The sequence below is a fragment of the Chenopodium quinoa genome, unplaced genomic scaffold (genome assembly GCF_001683475.1).
Source record: "Chenopodium quinoa cultivar QQ74 unplaced genomic scaffold, ASM168347v1, whole genome shotgun sequence".
Taxonomy (NCBI): domain Eukaryota; kingdom Viridiplantae; phylum Streptophyta; class Magnoliopsida; order Caryophyllales; family Amaranthaceae; genus Chenopodium; species Chenopodium quinoa.
Window position 1 is genome coordinate 2,167,700 of NW_018744151.1, and position 15,905 is coordinate 2,183,604.

Genomic DNA, 15,905 nt, shown 5'->3' on the forward strand with positions numbered 1-15,905 from the left:
TGTGGAATGTAGTAGGGTTACAATTATTGTTTGTGTCTTAATTAACGACTAATTACGTACTAATTAATATCAAAATTGCATTATTTTTAGATTTTTGAGATTTTATCTAATTAATGTATGCTAATAAATAATTATTAATTTTGAATGATTATTACCAAATGCATTATTTAATAATAATAGAATTTAAGTAATAAATTGTGTGGTGGGGTTGGGTAAAAGTAGGAGAGAGAAAATGTATAACCAAAATATTATGGTTAACTATTGGCATACATTGGTTATTAAATGGTTATAAGAGTGGTTATAAGTGAGGTGGAAGATGGATAAAATAATAAAATAATCAATAACCAAGATGGGGTTGGGCAACCATTGTGTATGCTCTTAGAAAATTAGGAGTGCGCCATCTTATCATCTGGATTCCTAAAAAATATTTAAGTTATATGTTGTTTGCCTAAAATAAGTTATTAATTTGAATATTAATAGTCAGGTTTGATCAAATTTTTAAAATTTTGATTTAGCCGTATTGTTGTATGTTAATATATGTATTAGAAAAATTATCAACCGGGTTGTACAGGTCTTGTAACCGTCTAAATGTGTATTTTTCAATTATCTATTTTCAATATATTATTGTAAAGAACTACTAATATTTTCAATATGTAAATGCAAACACGTGATATACCGTCCATGTAGATTGGTATTTGGTTTGGATTAAAACCGCTAGCAATATTAGCGGTTTTGTTTTTGTTTTTGTTTAAAAAAAAAAAAAAAAAAAAAAAAAAAAAAGCAAAGAGACCCGTTATTAATGAAATTAGGTCTCTTTGAACTTAGTCATAAGAGCATCATTAGTGTTGGGGATACTTATATCCTTTCCCAGTTTCTCTCTCCTTTCCTACACTTGACACATCACTTTCTCTTTCCTCCACATCACTTCCCACTATTTCCATCCTTTTACTCATCCTTTCCCTTCAAAATTTTTAACATCAATGAGTATCCTTTCCCACTTTCTCTCTCCTACTTACATATACCCCACAATTTATTCCTTTTTCAAATTACATATATTTATTAATATACTTAATTATTATTATTGTTGAAAATGTTGTTAATAATAATTAATAATAGATCGTTCTATTAACCGACACATTAATTAAATGAGACGAATTCAAAAACATAAAATTCATTGATTAAAAACATGAAATGCATTGATTAAACGACACGAATAAAAAAAAACATGAATTACTTTGATAAAAATAGCAAAGAAAATAACAAACATAAGTTTAAAAATAACTGAAATGTTTAATTTTCATTGGACCTCATAGACTGTGCCCTTAAATGCTCGATCAAGTCGTTCTTCAAAGCCATATGGACGTCTCTATCACGAATTTCCCCTCTCGAAGCTATCAATCTACCGAAATTATCTGGATCATACTGTCCGGGAGTTACGGTGAGTGTTGTTGCATTCCTAGTTGAGGACGACCCCGGCATATTCTCAGGCTGTTCATCGGCAAACTCGAGTGGATCCTTATAATTTAAATATGTATCACGCTCGTCTTCAACAATCATGTTGTGGATAATGATGCAAGTCATCATAATTTTCCACAACAGATCTACACTCCATGCCAAAGCAGGCTTCCTGATTATTGCGAAACGAGCTTGTAACACACCAAAAGCACGCTCAACATCCTTTCTCGCACTCTCTTGACCTTCAGTAAATAACATATCCTTAGCTGTTTGAGGGGCAGTAACCGCATCTATAAATGTCGACCACTTTGGATAAATCCCATCGGTGAGATAGTATCCTTTTGTGTAAGTGTTTCCATTAACTCCGAACAGAACTTGTGGAGCACGATTATTTATTATATCATCAAACACAGGAGAACGTTGTAGTAAATTAATATCGTTGCACGACCCAGGAGTCCTAAATAAGGCGTGCCAAATCCATAAATCCCTAGATGCAACCGCTTCCAAGATAACAGTGGCCGTTTTAGATCGGCCTTGATACATTCCTTTCCATCCAGCTGGACAATTTTTCCATACCCAATGCATGCAATCATGCCGGGGAAGTTTCTGTCCTCCCCTTCTCTTAGAAGACGCTGGATATCTTCCATTGTTGGCTTGCGGAGGTACTCAATTGCAAACTGAGCAATAACTCCATCGACAAATTGTGAAAGACATTCTCTAGCAGTACTTTCACCAAGCTTTAGATATTCATCTACTTGATCAGCTGAACAACCATAAGCTAACATACGTATAGCCGCGGTGCATTTTTGAAGGGGTGAAGCACCAAGACGCATGGTAGCATCGGGACGTTGTTGGAAATAGCGATTACTTGCACTTAATGTGTCCACAATGCGAAGGAACAGGGGTCTCCTCATACAAAACCTCCTTCGAAATACTGTATCATTGTATACCGGTTGATTACTAAAGTAATCTGCAACTAGATTGTCGTGAGCCGCTTCACGATTTCTAGGCACAGTTACCCTTCGTTCTCTCGGACGTTTTTGCTTTTCAGGTTGTAATGAATTAAGCACTGAATTTTGCATCGCAACTAAACGTTGACTCTCATTTATAAAATTCATGACCATGTGATCATAAATTTTATCAGTTATACTTGAGGAGGAAGAGCTTGAAGAACTTGAAGAGATTGAATCTAAGCTCATATTGTGCTTGGTGTTTTATTTTTGGTGTGTTTGTTTGTGACACTAGAAGATAGAAATCATGTACTTTAAATAGACAAAAATAGGATATTGTTGGTCAGAAGATAAGATTTTGTTAAAACATAATTGGCGCACATAAGATATGGATAAGATAAGGATTGTATGGTGAGAATTATGACTAATGCATGCAGAATTTTGTAAGGTCAGTTTTTTTACCAATGCATGCATGAGTCTTGTCAAAAGGTAAAAGAGACATCATAGTTTTAAAAACAAATTAAAATACACTAATATTAATTTAATACATAAACAACAATAACAACACTACATAAACATCAACATTACTAGTAGCACAAACAATTTAAAAAAAAATAACTTGCGTACCTTACAATACTTAATTAAAATACAAACATTGCAAATACTAAAATGAAATTAAAGCGAAAACCTACTACTAAATTCGTCTCTCAGTTTGTTATACATTGCTAATTCCTTGTCATCAAGAACGGAGTTCTGCATTAACCTTTCTAACATTCTGAACTTCATGGCCTCCTCCTTCTGCCTTTTCTTTTCTTCTACCCGGGCCTTTTGTTCTTCATCTCGTTCTCTCATCTGATCAAGTAGTCGCTCTCCCAATTGACCCAATTTCTCTCCCATGTCATTAAAATTTGTATTTAAAGAGTCAAGATTTACACTTGACGAAGTACTTGATGCTTTACCTTTCATCTTTGTCTGTTTTATGCCAAGAGGTCTTTTAGCCCTTCCGCCAACCTCACACTGTGAATCGGGTTGGGATCTTTTACCGCTCCCCCCACTATCTGTAGATGCTTGACCACCCGGTAACATATCGGACTGAACTTTGGACAAGGAGGGATCCCATTTGGGGTATTTCCTCATAATTGCAAAACAATGCAAATAACAAAACATCTTATTGTTAGTTGCTTTGTAATCTATGTGAGCGAATCTCTCCAAATTTTGCTCAGATTCACCACTACCCTTAGTTCGAAAATGATAACCGTAGGCGTCAACCCATTTACTTACATGTTCATTTATGTGATCCCATCGATTTTGCAAAGATTTAACGTGTCTTACCTTAATCTCATTGAGATTTTCAGCTCTAGCCTTTTCGTACTGGTTGTGAATTTCTGCCCATAATCCGCTTCTCTTGGTCTTGGTTCCCCTCTCCACATCGCCTCCTGCATTTATATAGGCTGATACAAGAGCTTTGTCTTCGGCGATACTCCATGCTTGGTTTTTCCTTTGTGCAGATGTATTGAGTTGCACTTCTGGAACAATTTCGACTTCAGCATTGTCAATCTCTTCAAGATGTTGTGCTCCCGCTAATTCTTCAACATGTTCACCACTTAACTCTATTGGAGTAGCATTGCTACTACAAACTCCACCTGGAGATTGATTCATATTTTGAGTTAAATGTTCTGATATAGGGAAAAAGGGGTATTACCAAAAGCTTGTTGATAGGATTGGGAATTATGAGGAAAATTTGGTTGTATTGGTGGAATATTATTGAAATTTGTTGGTCTTGGTTGACTACTACACCATTGAAAAAATGCAGCTTGAATTTGAGGATTACTCAACAGATTAGGGTCAACAGGAGGATTAGATTGGTTAAATTGAAAGTTTGAATTGTTAGGAAAATTCGGGTTACGAACGTAATTATAATTATTACGATCCATATAAGACTCTAAGAAATTGGAAGTGAAATGGAGAAAAATAAACTTGAAAATATGGAGATTAGAATAATTTTGTGTTTAAGAGTATTGTACAAGTGAAACTGAAATTTTGTGAAAATATAGCAAATTTATACTCATTTTATAGACAAAAAATTTTTATGACCGTTGGTGTTTTCGGATTTCAAAAATAAGTTACCGTTTGCAAATTATAGCCGTTATAATATTTTGGAGCAAAAAAAAAATAAAGAAACAAGATGTTGACAAGTGTCAACAAGTTGAGCGTTGGATGATTTCCAATATAGCCGTTGTATGCTTTTGTTTGTGATTGTTGAATTAACATGGCACTTGGGCCGAGGCGAGATTTCCTTTCTAGAGAAAGGATACTACAATATCCTTTCCCTAACAGTTATCTTTCCCAAGTAATAGCATCCATCACGATTGGGAAAGGACACCAAAAAGCCACGGAAAGGATTGTAAAAGGCCTTGATGCTGGTGCTCTAATGTGGGCATTCTCTTTCCTGTTGTTGGCTAAGACATGGTTTTAGAAAAAAGACCTCCTTTTTTTTATTGAAAGGTCTCTTTGCCTCCTTACTTTTTAAAAAAAAGGTTAAGGAAGAAAAGAGACCTGTTTATTGAAATAGGCGGTCTCTTTTCTGAAAACGTTAATAACAGTAGCGGTTTTAAAGCTATAACCGCTATTGTCATTAGCGGTTTTAAGGTGAAAAAAAAAATCACACCCAACACCGATCCTACATGGACGGTATCTAGGGAATTAGTTTCCAAATCGACGCACAAAGGGTATTTATTTTTATTCTAGCATTATTGTGGGAAATTACTCTGTATATTTTTAAAAAAAAATCGAAAATTCGGAAATGTATAAGTTGATCTTATTCAGAATTTTAAATTATAGCTATAACTAATTTTTTGCTTAAATTAGGTAATATCCACTATTGTATAAGTCAAGGATATAACATTGCAAATTGCAATCTCATGGGACATTTGATAAAGATGGTCTTTGCCTTTTAAAGCCATCATAGATTAAAAATGAACCGGAAAAAATCAAGACCTACCAAAACAAAGATAGTTGGAGAAAATCCTTTCACATGAATTTTATAAATATAATAATGTTAATTTGGTATATATCCTATTTGTCACTATATGTGGGTTAATGTAAGCCCCTCAGTTCTTTGCATGATGATAATTGATAAACAAAGTGAAATTTACTTCACTTTATTTTTACTGAATTAAACTAAAATTATTTTCACTAAATATGTTTTTATTTAAGGTAAATTGAACAAGGCCTAACAGAAGTTACGAGGCTACAATAATTTCATAAATTATTAATCAAACTCAAAACCTTGTATTTTTACTTTTATAGATCATATATGGTACTTTGTATGAACCATTATGTAACTTCCCTTAACCTAGACAAGTTAAACAAAAAGTCTCAATATAAAAATGAAATCAAGACCAATAATTTGCTGCATACTAAATTCATATCCCAAATTCCAACCTCAAGCAATTTTAATTCCTTAAAAAATAACCTAATCTATGTACATAAAAGTATCATAATAGTGAAAAAAAAATAGAGCTAGTAATAATCAGCAATTCAGCATGATTCACCGAACAATAGAGGTACGTTGATGAGATAAAGAGAAAATAGAAGCAACAGATTGAACTAATCCTTTTACAATCTCAACTTTTATTTGCCCTCTCTTTGGAATCAAACGGTCAGAATTTGACTGCCTTTTCTGTGATTGGTTGATCATCATATTACACTGTCTTTCCTCAGCCATTTGATCTCTTTTCTTGTTTTGAAGTAATGTTTTTGTGTGTGTGTGTTTTGAAGTAGATTGCTCTAAAATGGATGATGTGTTGAAGTTTATATATAGCAACTTCTTAGAGATATACAAGTTTCCAAAAAGGCTCCTTTGTTGGTAATTGACTAATTGGTATTTGGTAGTATTATAGAAGTATATTATCCCTATAAATAGAAATAATGTTGTTGACTAATGATTTTTTAGGTGCCTAATGACAATAGGCAAGAGCCATGGTGTGCTTTTATGAAATGCCCCATTATCTTTTTGCCAAATGTTATGTTAATTATTACAAGTTATTAATTGTCGCTTTCGCGTTTAAAGATAAACTTTAAACAATATTTTTTTATAATTTGGTGATAAATGTATAGATTAATAATGCATTTGTATCACTTAGAGAATAACTTTCGCATCTATGACAAATGAGCTATATTAATATATATATATATATATATATATATATATACATATATATATATATATATATATATATATATATATATATATATATATATAACACGAACAACATGGTTATTAAAAACTCCCCTTATAAAATTACATTGAAATTGATTATATTATAAACACATTGAAAAAGAATATTATACTTGTAGATGATTTTCAAAGTTCAATAAACTAATAAATCTAAAAAGTAGTAGTACTATATTATAATAGGTTGAGTAAAATCATATTGTACTCAAATCGAAATTATACTTAAAAAGATAAGACCTACTCGTACCATATTTTAAAAGAATGTGGCACAATAACATATATCTATGAGTAGTAATAAGTAATAACTAATAAGTGATTATTGGTGGTTGGAAGGTCATTAGCAAGTTGCAAATTAATCACATGTTAATGTATATTTAAGTAAGCCAAATCTATATCTATACTTAGTATTTAAAAAGACAAACCACAATCATCTATATGACACATGTCATCGTAATTCACCTATATGCCACATAACACATCCATTAATATTTCCTCTTTATACTCCCTTTCAAAGTAAAAGATAAAGTAAAATGTTATTGAATGCTAAAGTCTTTATGCATTCCGAACTTGCAAATTTGAGTAAGAAAATGGAGTGTTTTATTTTCACTATAAAAAAAGTTGTACTCCTCTCTATACCCCTTTTAACGTAAAAGTTAAAATAACAATTATTTAATGTTAAAATTTTTATGTATTCCTAACTTGTAAATTACAAGTAAGAAAATTAAGCAAATTATTACAAAAAATCACCGACACATACAACACAAATAAGCAACACATTTCAAGAAAAATAAAATGAGCTACAACCCGTTCGTTGAACGGGCCAAAAAGCTAGTTAACTTTTAAAGAAGATGGGGGTGAATATGAAGCTGCCATGTATTGGGGAAAGGTAAAAGGAGCGTTATTAGTGGCAATGGAATTCAAATTAATTTAATTGTTATATATAAAGGTCCAATTTATTTAAGCAGATACATGCATGTGGAGCAATTTATGCCTTCAAATTTATTTTTCTTGATAGGGATCTTTCATAGATAGGGATATTTCATAATTAAAGTGATTATAAACTAAACATGTAGTGGCTTAGTGATGATATTAAAATAATGGTCCTACACTCCTACTCTTTTGCAAGAATTAAAATTTTATTTGGATATTTCATTATTAGGTCGGATTTAACTTTAAGTGGTGCAACCAAAGAAAGAAACATAATATGATAGTGGCCCATTTTCTCACCGTAATTCTCAAAAATTATGCGAAAAGAAGAAAGTACTACTATCTTAAACTTTCATCTTCCCCCCAAAAAAAGAAATTTTCTAAAATTGGTAACATTAATATACATAGTACTACCTCCGTTATATATTATTTGCAAAGATTAAACATTTTTAATCCATTTTCAAATATGAATTTTTGCATATATTTTTATATATTTCGAATCTTCGAGATACACTTCTTCGTACTCATCTATAATATTCATGTAAAACTACAATTATAATGATTCAAATACGTATATGGCGTAATTGTTAAAATTAACTTGAAGTAATACTATTTTATACATTAAAACTACAATTTCAATTATTGAAATAAGTAAATGGAGTTGTTCCAAAAAAAAAAAAAGGGTAAATGGATTAATTGTTAAGAAATAAATTGAAGTAATACTATTTTATAAAGTTTTTTATTTTAAAAAAGGAAACTACCATTGCAAATTTGCAATTATTCAAATAAGTAAGTGGAGTATTTGTTTTTTTTTTTTTTTTTTTTTTTTTTTTTTTTTTTTTTACGGGAAAGTGGAGTAATTGTTAAAAAAATAAATCGAAGTAATACTATCTACTGTAATAAAGATTTCTTGAAATGGCTTTAAAAAAGAGGAAGAAAAATGGCTTAAAAAAAAGAAGTAAAATAGTTACTACAAGACATACTACGCAAAATATTGTAATTAAACTGATTTTTTTTGGGAAATGGGGCGACAGCCTTGTCCCATGCTGGCTCCGCCAGTGTCTAGTATTAGCACACTCCAAAGGGAGCTTGTCACCAAGGATCCATGGGTGTGAATCCCAGAAATCGTCATCGATTATGTTACAGTGTTCAATCACAATTTTCTTTTTAGAATCTTCAGAATAACTTACCTCCATAATTGCCTTGTTTTCCTACAAATAGAAACAGTTGCCTTAGAGAACATTCACGCCATACTAATGAGCAGAATTGATTTAAATTTCACGCAAATTGCAAAAGAAGATTATGTGCGTGAAATAGATAAAATTGTAGAAAAGATGAAAGGCTATACCATACATCACTGAAGGCAGACAACAAAAAAGGAGGAGAGCCATACCTTATCCCGAAAGATATATGAGCCTCGACGAAATATATCTGGTAACGCATTATAATCGATACCATTTTGAGCAAGCAAGTCATTCTTTTCTTGTGTTTGCGTGCCCTGCATATTACAAGAAAATGTTTTCAAATTACAAGCAACTACAAAAGAATTAAGCCAAGAGGCCCAAGATATATCGACACTCTATTATCTCATACAGAATGAAAATTGCATTAAACAAGCAAACTAAGGGAAAATCGCCTACGTTGGTTTGGGCATGTAAGATGGAGACCTGAGGGTGCACCGATACGAAGAGTGGAAGAGTGGAAAACCGAAAATGACTTGGTTGGAAGGAGTTAGGAAGGATATAAAGTATATGGATTTGCATGAGGCTGAGACATTTGATCGTAAGGGATGGAGGAGTTTGTCGGTGACTACACGGATAATCACTTTTGATTCATGTAGCCGACCCAACTCATGGGATTAAGGCTTCGATGGATTGAATAGTGCGATTAGAAGTTGTTCATATACACAGTTAATATTGTAGAAGAATTGGGAAACGCTTTCCAATCTACCACACAAGAGTACATATAAAATGGCTAGTTTAAAAGGATCTAAAATGGAATATGATTATGATTCTAAAACAAACATAAAAACCCACTAGACAAAGCTATAAGTATGAGGCTCTGGAGTCATTCACTCATTCATGCAATGTTATTTCAATGAAATGAGTTAAGAATAGTCAATAACAAAATGCCAGTAGACCACAGCTTGGTGGATTTTGAAATTTATATCAATGCAAAAAGGCTTATCCATCAAATTATAGAAACAGATAAAACATAAAATCCAGAAAACAGTAGCAGATGTGCACCTGAGTCTTGAAAAGACAAGTTCCTTGTCGTAACATTGGATGGAGAGTCTTATAATTAAAGTGAAATTCCTGGAAGAGAAGCTCATTTTTTTCCTTTTTTTGTGTTCCCTGTAGTTACAGACATGACACAACAGATACATCAAGGAGAGTTATCAGAAAAGAATATATGCAATGACTATTATAACACACATGGATCTAGTAATTTTAAAACTGTCAACCTCAGATATAGCTCTAACAATGAAAGCAAGAGACAGATTACAAATCTAGGAAAATATAGTAGTCACCTCATTATCACTCAGATTATCAGATTTTAATTTTAATATTGGCAAACAGAGATGCATAAAAGTAAGATGAAAATAATTGTAATGTATAAGTGTCAGATGTTAGGGTAAAGAAATTTATAATAACTAATGCTCTACAGCGTGGTTAACTTCTAAGATATGTAAACAGTGAAGATTAAAAAAAGGTTTTATCTCTATAATCCCATAACAGAATATGTGGCTCAGATTGCATATAGAATCCCAAACAAACGCAGCACCTTATTACCACAACCAATACCCCAGATTCCTAACTCACAAAAGAAATTACGAGTGTTACAGATGAAAGACAATACTGCTAAGGATAAATCAAAATAAATGGATGAATAGTAAACATAGTTAATATATGCGTCAAATGCACCAGAAATCCATTACCCCAGTATACAAAAACTGTATGCATACAAAAATAAACTTGGCAATACCTTGAGACGTCCATGGGCTTCAGATTCACTCTTTCCACTTTTAATCAGTGTCCAAAAACATGTATCATATAAATTGTTGAGGTGACCTATGAAACAAAGAGAATACATACATTGAGGTAAAAGCACCCATATAATAATAGTATTCATAGCTTTTGAATGAAATATCAGAGCTTCAGAGCAATTAGCCATGAGGTAAATTACTTACAATCATTCTGCCTCCATGCAAGATAATTTTGGAGAACCTCCAAAGTTGGACACCGAATAATGTGTGCATGAAATGAAGGCGCATAAAGCAATTTCTGATGTGGAAAGAATTCCTTCCATTTTAAGGTATATACAGAAGTGAAGAATGACACAAGTAGGGACAGTATCTTACTGCAAAAGATATGTTTGGAAGTTTTAAGAATTTCTATTGAGAAAGAAAGAAAAAAGAAATAGAAAACGAAAAATCTTATTTACATTACTACTGAAAATATAATGTGATATCAAGCAACAGATCAACATTTAAACCAGAAAGCACTATATCTTAAACTACTAAAAGGGGAAAATAAAGCAATATGAAACAGCAATTAAAACATCAGTATGTCAACAAGGAAATTTGTGAATCCCAGGTACTAACATCTTAATGTAGATTCAACCACAAACCTTTCACGTCTCTGGTAAAATATGGACTCCTTTTTTTATACAAAACTGCAAAGGGCAACAGCAACAACCAGTTGATAAACATCAAATTCAACTATTCAAATTGAAGCAAGCGAGTAAATGAGATTTACAAGTACCTAAATTCATCGCTATATCCATATGAAAATATTATGTCAGCGTATTTCTCCATGACAGCATTTGCACATGAAATCATCAACTCCAAGGCTTTTCTATCACGAGGCTTCTCAAATTTATGAGCTTCAGAGAACCTGTTATATCAAGTTCACAGGTAAGAGAATTTTTGTTAAGTACAAGGGACAACCAACCAGCAAAAGATAAAAGGGTGTGTGGGTGGGGGGGGGGGGGGGGGGCTGGACGCTAGGTTTTTAGAGGGGTAGTTAAAAAAATACAAGCCTCAATGTTTTCATTACATAGACAGTGTGAATATAACTTTGTGACAATCAATGTAATTTCAACCACTCGAGAAAATGTACCAAGTAAATTCTAGCAAAGAAAGCTCCATGATCAGGTTGTGAAGAAATTAATACTGCGTTCATAATGAAGGGAGTTGAAGGTTGTAGAGAGCATAAACTAGAAAGCCCTCAAATCCATTAAAGCTATGGAAATAAGCTTATCTACACTTCTTAGATGTTGCACGAGACGCTGATAAATGGAAGAAAAAAGAGTAAGTTTGGAAAATTAAATCAAATGTTGCATTGATTGTTCTATCTATATTATGAAAAAAGAGGAAAATCCCAACAACAACAATAGGCCTCCATCTCAATCATCAATGGACCTGTTGTGATTTACTGAACTAAGCTGTGGCTGAGCAGAACTGAACTGATTGGAGCTGAATTGAATTGAATATAGCTGAATTGAATTGAATATAGCTGAAATGAATTGTTTATGAGAGAAGGAAATTAAGAGCTGAAGTGAACTCAACTGAAATTAAGTTGAAGAGATCAGGCAATAGGCAACAAATACGATAACTATAGGCACTAGGTCAGTTGGGAAACTGAGGCCAGCATGCCCGTTGAAGAGGGTGTGCAAAGTGTGCAACTGCACAGGGCCTCTCATTTTTGAGGGCCCAAAAATCCGAAATTTACTTTAATCGAAGCCCAAGTGAGAAAAACACTGAACAAAGCTGTCATTTACTCATTTACTACCTCCGTTACAGGTTATGTGCAACGATTTGACATAAATCAAAAAAGGGAAATGTCTAATCGTTGCACATAACCTGTAACGGAGGTAGTATTACAGCTAATCTAATTCTCTCTCCTCTGAAACTAGGTAGTGTGAATGCGTAATATATTCTTGAAAATATAAATAAGTCATCTTCTCTCTCCTAAGCAATACTTTCATTTATTATAATTAACATAGGATAAGCCCATTTATTGATTAATTTATCTTTCTCCCCTCTAGTAAACACACTAAATACTTCATACTTTCATTTTTCATAGTAAGAAGTTGAGAATTTGTCAAACAAAAGACTCCAAATTTCTAGCAATGTACTCGTAACTAATTCCTTCAGGTTTTAAAGTCTTTTGTCCAATTCCTTGATTATTTATGATGGCAACATCAAGTACTCATTCTACTGATTTATTTTTTACTTAAGGTATTTTAATTTGTACGTGTTGTTTGCTTTTGTTGAAGAAAGTTTAAGCTCTTAGATTTCTCTTGTTGAAGATTAAAGTGTGCATTTGTGAATTTTTTGAGACTAAAACGTCAATTTTTTAAAATTAATTATGCTTTAGGCCTGATGTTATAGAATAGTGTATTTTTGAATTGACAAATTTTGTGTATCTAAGGAGTAGCTTTAAGTTTGATTTTTATAATTAGCACAGGGCCTCCAAATTCCCTAAGACGGCCCTGGAGGCCAGAGATCAGTCTTAAAGATCATACAAAACATCAAGCAGAGAGAGTATATGATAGTATGGAAGCTAACACTAATGTCGTGTGGATACTCTTGTTGAACACTATCTGTGGAATGTATATGAATCTTGGTAAAAGAAAACGGCAGACAAGATTAACAAACATTCAAGTCATTCATGATTGCCAACATTCAAACCAAAATGAGCATCAGCAATGTCAAGCTATTTAATAAACAGATTATTAAGTAGCTATTATAATCAAGCAAGCGAGGATATATACTCAAATAAGTTGCTATTATAATCAAGCAAGCGAGGATTTATACTCAAATAAGCGGCTATTATAATCAAGCAAGCGAGGATATATACTCAACTACGTGGCTATTTGTAAATTGTAATCAAGCAAACGAAGTTATATACTCAAATAAGTGGATACTGTAATCAAGCAAGCGAGGATATATAATAAAGACACCCGAATCATCTGTATAGAAGACCATCTTCAAAGGAAGTAATAAAGAGAATCACCTTCGAAAATTCCGGCCATCAATGACAACAACCATCAGAGTGGGCAGCATAATTTTGTCTTGAACTTCAAAGGACTTAACATACTCATGTTTGCTGTTTGCCATGGACTTTTCAGCTGAAATTATTTTTTTTCATATAGTTCAGTAATTCAGACATCAAAATAAAATTAAATTAATTAGTAAATTCAAAATCAATACTTGTATGTAAAATTAATCAATACTTGTATATAAATTAATTAAATTGCAGCTAAAATGAAAGCCAAGGTTAATAAACAACAATTGCAAAAACACTGAAAAAAAATTCAAGGGTTTTGCAACACATTAGCAACCAAATTTGAGTCAATTATCAAATTGTATAGATAAGAATTAAATAATAACCAAAAAACAGTGTAATTGATCAATCAATTGAAGTAAATTAAAGAAAGACTAACACTAGTCAATTGAAGTAAATTAAAGAAAGACTAACACGAGACTATGATTAAGGAAAACCATGTTACCTGTTTCAATGAGGGAGAGAAAGTTTACTCAACAGAATTCAATGAGAGAGACAGGGAAAAGGCTCCGGGCTTAAAATATTGAAAACATACGTAAACAAGGTATCGGAAAAGGCGGTTTCAAAAAAAAGAAAAATATCGGAAAAGGCTCGGATTTCCGGATATCAATATATTTAGATTTATTTTATGTTATATATTTAGAGAATATATCGGATTTATGATTATGGTTCATTGGTTCTATATCTTTTAGAAATATTGTTTCCTATAAAAGATCGATACAAGCTATTCTATTCTATTTCCTATCTAATTTGTCAAACTGACTCGTCTCAACCCGTCAAGGAGAGCCCGACCCTTTTGCAATAAGTTCCACGCTTGTTTTTTAACACCTCTCGTAATTTACTTTGACCAATGGACGAAATTTAGGGCTTGTTCTCTTCACCTGAAATAAAGACATTTGGTCTGATTTTATTAAGGTTTGATTTGAATTTTTTCTAATCTGGTCTGATATGATATAATTCAATAATTTGACTAAACTTTGACATCATTTTAATATTAATCTATACAGAAAAACATTATCAAAATAGGTTAGTTAGATTCATTTCATTATGAACTTTTCAAATATATAATTTTCATAAATTTTATTAATACGCAATTAACGATATTTAGCAATAAGTAAATGATAATTAAAAGTTTTAATCTAATTTGATCTAAATATTTCTGGTCTAATCTGATTAAAATTTATTAAATAAGGAATAAGTATCTAAAATAAGTTGAAGAGAACAAGTCCTTAAATGTAGTATTTTAATCAATTTTCTTTTTTACTTGAACCATTTTGACTTTTACACTATTTACCACTCCTCCGTTAATCGTCTTTTGTGAATAATATAAGGAAATACAAATTCATGTGGGATATTTTTAAATTCGTCTCAATAAGTACTATCATAATATATAACTTTTATAATATATAATTTATGGAGATTTAAAGTTATTGATAGTCAAAATTTTACATTGACAAGCGTGATAAAATTAACATGTCAAGTAAAAAAGAACAGAAAAAAGTATTACTCTTTCGTCTAGATTTACTCTTTCGAGTTAAGCTAACAATAAGGGATTAACATCTCTAATTTCTCACATTTTGGAACTCAATTTCCTTTCCTTTAAAAAAAAAAAAACCTTTTCAAGGGACTTTTTTTATTTTGATTTGGTGTGGTTTCAGGGGGTAAGGGTGTCCGTTCGGTTTTCGGTTTGGATTTAGTCCAAATCCGATCCAATCCGAAATATAATTCGGTTTTCAATTTTCCAATCCGATCCGATCCGAATTTCTCTCTTGATCCAATCCGATCCAATCCGAATTACAATTCGGTTATTTGGATCCGATCCGAAAATCCGAATTATAATACATTATTTTTTTAGCGCCTAATACAATTATAAAAATAAAGCTTTACTATAAATAAAAGTCTTCAAAATCATGATTAAAATACATAGTTCAACGTCAAGTCATTAATTAATTAATACAAAGTCTCTCTAATTTATTTTATGTAGTATTAAGTATTTGAGTTAAACTTCAAAATATACAGAAATCCATATTTATACAAGCTTAATTTTACAATTCGGTTTTCGGTTTGGATTGGATCCAATTAGGGTTAATCCGATCCAATCCTAAAATCCGAATTTCCAAAAAATCTCAATCCGATCCGATCCGATTTAAAGTTCGGATCCGATCCGAATTGATAATTCGGTTTGGATTGGATTGGATTTCGGTTTTTATCCGAATTATGGACACCCCTATCGGGGGGGGGGAGAAATTTGGATGAAGGTGTAAT

General features: G+C 32.1%; 2 protein-coding genes and 1 pseudogene across 2 annotated transcripts; all 3 read right to left on the reverse strand.

Moving 5' to 3' along the window:
* Window positions 1-839: 839 nt before the first annotated feature.
* On the reverse strand, window positions 840-2,654 carry LOC110693396. Its single transcript, XM_021870517.1, has 3 exons — window positions 2,032-2,654; window positions 1,307-1,912; window positions 840-960 (listed from the first exon to the last, which is right to left on the reverse strand). Exons 1-3 carry the CDS (start codon window positions 2,652-2,654, stop codon window positions 840-842), a joined length of 1,350 nt encoding a protein of 449 aa, XP_021726209.1.
* A 426-nt stretch (window positions 2,655-3,080) lies between these two features.
* On the reverse strand, window positions 3,081-4,064 carry LOC110693397 (glutathione S-transferase T3-like). The gene has a single exon (XM_021870518.1). It carries the CDS (start codon window positions 4,062-4,064, stop codon window positions 3,081-3,083), a length of 984 nt encoding a protein of 327 aa, XP_021726210.1.
* Window positions 4,065-6,852: 2,788 nt separating this feature from the next.
* On the reverse strand, window positions 6,853-14,374 carry LOC110693551 (annotated as a pseudogene).
* Between the last annotated feature and the right edge of the window lie 1,531 nt (window positions 14,375-15,905).

Coding starts and splice junctions, on each gene's coding strand:
- LOC110693397 (XM_021870518.1), bottom strand. CDS start 4,064: ATGAATCAATCTCCAGGTGGAGTTTGTAGTAGCAATGCTACTCCAATA.
- LOC110693396 (XM_021870517.1), bottom strand. CDS start 2,654: ATGAGCTTAGATTCAATCTCTTCAAGTTCTTCAAGCTCTTCCTCCTCA. Junction 1,913..2,031: donor GGCATGATTGCATGCATTGG/GTATGGAAAAAT, acceptor CGCCTTATTTAG/GACTCCTGGGTCGTGCAACG. Junction 961..1,306: donor TTAAGGGCACAGTCTATGAG/GTCCAATGAAAA, acceptor AAAATTTTGAAG/GGAAAGGATGAGTAAAAGGA.